Source organism: Cibotium barometz, chromosome 63, assembly GCF_041138505.1.
Source record: "Cibotium barometz isolate CiBa-2024 chromosome 63, ASM4113850v1, whole genome shotgun sequence".
NCBI classification, from domain to species: domain Eukaryota; kingdom Viridiplantae; phylum Streptophyta; class Polypodiopsida; order Cyatheales; family Cibotiaceae; genus Cibotium; species Cibotium barometz.
In genome coordinates, this window is record NC_141108.1 from 28,016,106 (window position 1) to 28,020,441 (window position 4,336).

Here is a 4,336-nt window from a genome sequence, read left to right on the forward strand (position 1 = left end):
AAATTAAAACTACTTTGTTATTTTAGAATAAGGGCATGGCAAAATAGCCCTTTAAGATTTTGAATGTATGGGAAAAAGCTTGTGAACATGATAGATTTCTGGGGAAAAGGCTAAGGAATTCGGAGCCTGGAGAATTATGAAAAATACTTTGAAGTTGAGGGTAATTTGCTTACTTCTTCTCATATGGATTTTGGAAATCATGAGTATGTCAAAGCTTTGCCAAATGCTATTTCTTTTGCTTGTGAGATGTTAGGACAATAAGGCAGGTTTTCAGGTGATAAAGTACATCTCGAAATAATGGTTTTGAGGGCACTGGATGTAATGGATGTAACTGGCCACATGTATATTGGAAAAAATAGAAAGCCTTGCTATGCTCACAAGTGAATGGTTCAAAGGATTTCATGCAATTCTGTGCAATCTTCTGGATGATTTCAAGGATGTATTGAGGCAAGTTGACACATGTATTTGTCTTTGGGAATAGCGGTGTTCAATACTCCTTGGGAAATCTTGTATGTGAGTTTCCTTGTTAAGTTCGACACCAACTCTCACAGCTAGAAGTTTCGTACTTTCCTGGCTACTCCGCACACTTCACGACAACTTTGGTGAACCCGACGTGAAACAGCTGGGGTGAGAGTAGAAGGGGAATCATGGGTGATCAACAGGAGCAGCAAGGATTTCGTCCGGACGTCAACACCATGCAGATGTTTCAGGCGTTTGTGCTCTACATGCAACAGCAACAGGCAGTCGAAAGAAGGCTGGGTGAAACAAAGGTAATGTTATCTGATTTGAATGCTGGATGAAAAACGATATGATATCTGGAATGTATGGATACATGCAAGATGACATACAAATCAAGATGATGCTTGAGGGAAATTAGAGCAAATAGATACACAATCAGGGCTTTCTGAAAGGCAGGTACAAAAATGAAGGAAATATACTATAATGATGCTATATCTTAGCTGCTTGGAGAACTTCTAAAGCATGACAAGGATGCAAAGGAGGTAAAAATAATGGCAGACAAAGCAAAGAAGGCTATAGGGGCCTATGACACTGATGCATTTCTCGAAAAGAGAGAGCCAGGAGCTTATAGGACTTGTAGTCTTCCATAATAAAACTATTAAGGAAGAAGAAGGATTACAAGGGCTTATGACACTTGTTCACCTCAGGAGAAGGGGGTGGCAAGGAGCTTGTATAGACTTGTAGTTCTCTCTTAGGACTGTAGAATGGGCAACAAGGGCTTGTGACACTCATCCTTCTCGACAGCTGAGGAAGGAGAGGAGCTTGCAATGACTTGATCCATTCTTGCCACTTCAAGGGCCTATGACACTCATCTATTCCAATAACCAAGGATAGAGAGGAGCTTGTAGTGACTTGAAGCTAACCCTTTGTCTCAAGGGCTTACGACACTCGACCTTTCTGATAGCTGAGGAAGGTGAGGAGCTTGTATTGACTTGAGGTCTTCCCTACAAGTTGCAAAACAGATAGAATGCTCAAGATCTCATGAATGCCGGAAAGGTGGACACTTCTTTGTACTCTGATTGTCAGGATATCTGAAAGAAACTCTTTGAAAAACAGGGCTAAATGTATGCAATGATAATCTGAATGAATGGTTCGACATAGAGAAAGCCCAAAACATCAGAAGGATAAAAGGAATGCCAATGCAGAATGCTGTAGAATTGAGTGTATGAACATGGAGATTAAAGCTCTCTTCGTTGTTCAGAACATGTGTTACTGCTTTAGCTGTCGGTGTTCGACACTTTGAGCTGGGTTGTCTGAGAAGCTTACAGATGATCCCCGCCCGCCGCCAGTTGAGTTGGAGGACCATCAGTTCTGGTGTGAGAAGAAGGTTGGGCGTAACCCGCCACTATCATGTCATGTAGTCACGTTACATCCATATGTAGACCAAAGATGGATGTCAAGCAGGTATGGTTTGCCAATTTAGGTTGATATATTCTGTAGCTTGCAGGGCAACATCATAAAAAACTGCATGGGTTTAGATGTATCATATGGTGGCTTGGAGGGCCACAGAAGCAAACACGCTGAAACATTTCACACATGAAGAGCGGCATCAACATGCCATAGCTACAAGAGCAAAATCATGCACAAAATGGCAGGGTATTCTTTCTGTGTTAAAAAAAATGTGTTACCCTTTCCGAGAGCAAACGCCTCCATTCACACATCAGAAGATTGGGGCTAGAGCAAGATACCTTCCTGGCCAACCTTCTTGTCAGTATGTACGGCAAGCTCAGGGCATTAGATGATGCCCGCCATGTCTTCAATGGTCTGAGACATCGTGATGTCGTCTCTTGGAATGCCATCATTACGGCTTATGTACGGCAGGGTTATCACAAGCAAGCTCTCCAACTTTTCATGACTATGCAGCTGGAAAATGTCATACCAAACAGGGTCACGTACTTAAGTGCTCTCAGTGCATGTGGAAACACAGAAGTCCTGAGGAAGGGCAAGGAGATCCATGTAGGCCTAATCAGTAACAGCCTTGAATTAGATGTAGCCGTTGGGACTGCCATTGTCAGCATGTATGGTAAGCTAGGAGATGTGGATGCCGCAAGGTGCACATTTGTCAGATCACATCAACACAACCTGATCTATTGGACAGCCATGATCACGGTGTATGCTCAACAATGCTGTGGCAAGGAGGCTCTTCAACTATTCTGGAGACTGGAGCAAGAGAGCATGAATCCGGATGAAGTCACTCTTGTTAGTGCACTTAGTGCTTGTTCAACGTTGGCGACCCTTAAAGATGCGTGATGTGGTCTCATGGACAGCCATGATAACATCTTGTGCTCATTATGGTCATAGCAAAGAAGCCTTTCAGATGTTCAAGCAAATGCAATATGAGGGAGTGAAGCCAAACAAGGTTACATTTGTCAGCATTCTCAGTGCATGTTCAGGCCTCAAAGCTATGGCAGAGGGTGCACTAATCCATGCATGTGTTGCTGTGATGGGCTTAGAGCAAGATGTGATTATTGGAACTGCCTTAATAAATCTGTATGGCAAGAGTGGATCCATGGAGGATGCATGTATGGCATTTGACATGATTCAACAGCGGAATGTGGTTGCTTGGAATGCGATGCTGACAGTTTTTGTGGAGCAGGAATACTATGAGGAGGCCATTGAGCTTTTCCAGCACATGCAGGGACAATGCATGAGGCCTGATGATGTTACCTTCGTAGGCATTCTGAGCTCATGTGGCAGTGTGGCAGCGTTAGAAGAGGGTATATTTATCCATGCATGGGTTGTTAGCAGCAAATTGGAGTCCAATATTGTCGTGCTGACTGCCCTTATCACCATGTATGGAAAATGTGGGGCCATGGATGATGCAGTTTCTACTTTTAACAAAATCTGTCGACAGGATGTTGCCTCTATGAATGCCATGATTGCAGCATACAGTCAACAAGGTCATGCTAAGGCGGCTATGCATGTCTTTCTGCAAATGACAGAAGAAAATGTGAAACCAAATAATGCAACTTTCACGAGCCTTCTCTCTGCCTGCAGTCATGCTGGCCTGGTTGATGAGGGCTACTGCTGCTTTACTTCCATGAGTGCAGATTATGGCCTCAGTCCAACAATGGAGCACCAGGCATGTATGGTTGACCTTATTGGAAGAGTTGGATGTCTTGATGAAGCAGAGAACCTTCTAGATGGGATGCCGCTTCAACCTAATGCCTTTGTATTGATGGGGTTACTCAGTGCATGTAGAATGCACGGTGATATGAAGCGTGGAAAGTCTGTCACCAAATGTGCTATTGATTTGGATCCACAATATACAGCACCTTATGTGATACTTTCAAGCATGTATGCTGCAGAGGGAAGGTGGGATGATGCAGTCAGTATTGGAAATCAAATGATAAGGAGTTTTTCAAGAGAGAAGCTGCCAAATAGCTCGCCTGATGTTGGGAATATGGTGCATCAATCTTCTGGAAAGTTTGAGTCAGGGTGGACTTCAATTGCATTGTATGCAGATATGGAGGAGGTCGTTTAACACAATCAAGTTTTGCTTCATGGGTTTTATGGCAGTGCAGCTTCATGACTCCATTACCACCATCCTTGAAGCATTTGAGAGTGCACAATGGTCTTTCCACCTTAATGGAGCATTGAGAACAAGGCGCTTTGTTGCCTTTGTATGAAGGGGAAATGGGGTCAGGAACACAGTCTACAACTTGAACAACTATCCCTTCTCCTTTTCACACACTACTTCAGACACTCAACAGTTTGTTAGAACTCACGGCTCCACCTGCAGGTGATTCAACATGCTCAGTTGTATGTAAGGCAAACCTTATGAGGAGAATCCATCCAAGAAACCACAATGAAGGAA

At 43.5% G+C, this 4,336-nt stretch overlaps 1 protein-coding gene and 1 pseudogene across 1 annotated transcript; both read left to right on the top strand.

Moving 5' to 3' along the window:
* The first annotated feature begins 647 nt into the window (after positions 1–647).
* LOC147603910 (pentatricopeptide repeat-containing protein At2g34400-like) lies at positions 648–2,769 on the top strand. Its single transcript, XM_086796338.1, has 3 exons — positions 648–740; positions 1,781–1,846; positions 2,158–2,769. Exons 1-3 carry the CDS (start codon positions 648–650, stop codon positions 2,767–2,769), a joined length of 771 nt encoding a protein of 256 aa, XP_086652464.1.
* A 19-nt stretch (positions 2,770–2,788) lies between these two features.
* LOC147603911 (putative pentatricopeptide repeat-containing protein At1g68930 pseudogene) lies at positions 2,789–4,003 on the top strand (annotated as a pseudogene).
* The last annotated feature ends 333 nt before the right edge of the window (positions 4,004–4,336 follow it).

Bases quoted from the DNA above. Each gene is read 5' to 3' on its own strand.
- LOC147603910 (XM_086796338.1), top strand. From the start codon at position 648: ATGGGTGATCAACAGGAGCAGCAAGGATTTCGTCCGGACGTCAACACC. The intron at 741-1,780 runs GCAGTCGAAAGA...TTGTCTGAGAAG, and splicing joins TCTACATGCAACAGCAACAG to CTTACAGATGATCCCCGCCC. The intron at 1,847-2,157 runs GTTGGGCGTAAC...ACCCTTTCCGAG, and splicing joins AGTTCTGGTGTGAGAAGAAG to AGCAAACGCCTCCATTCACA.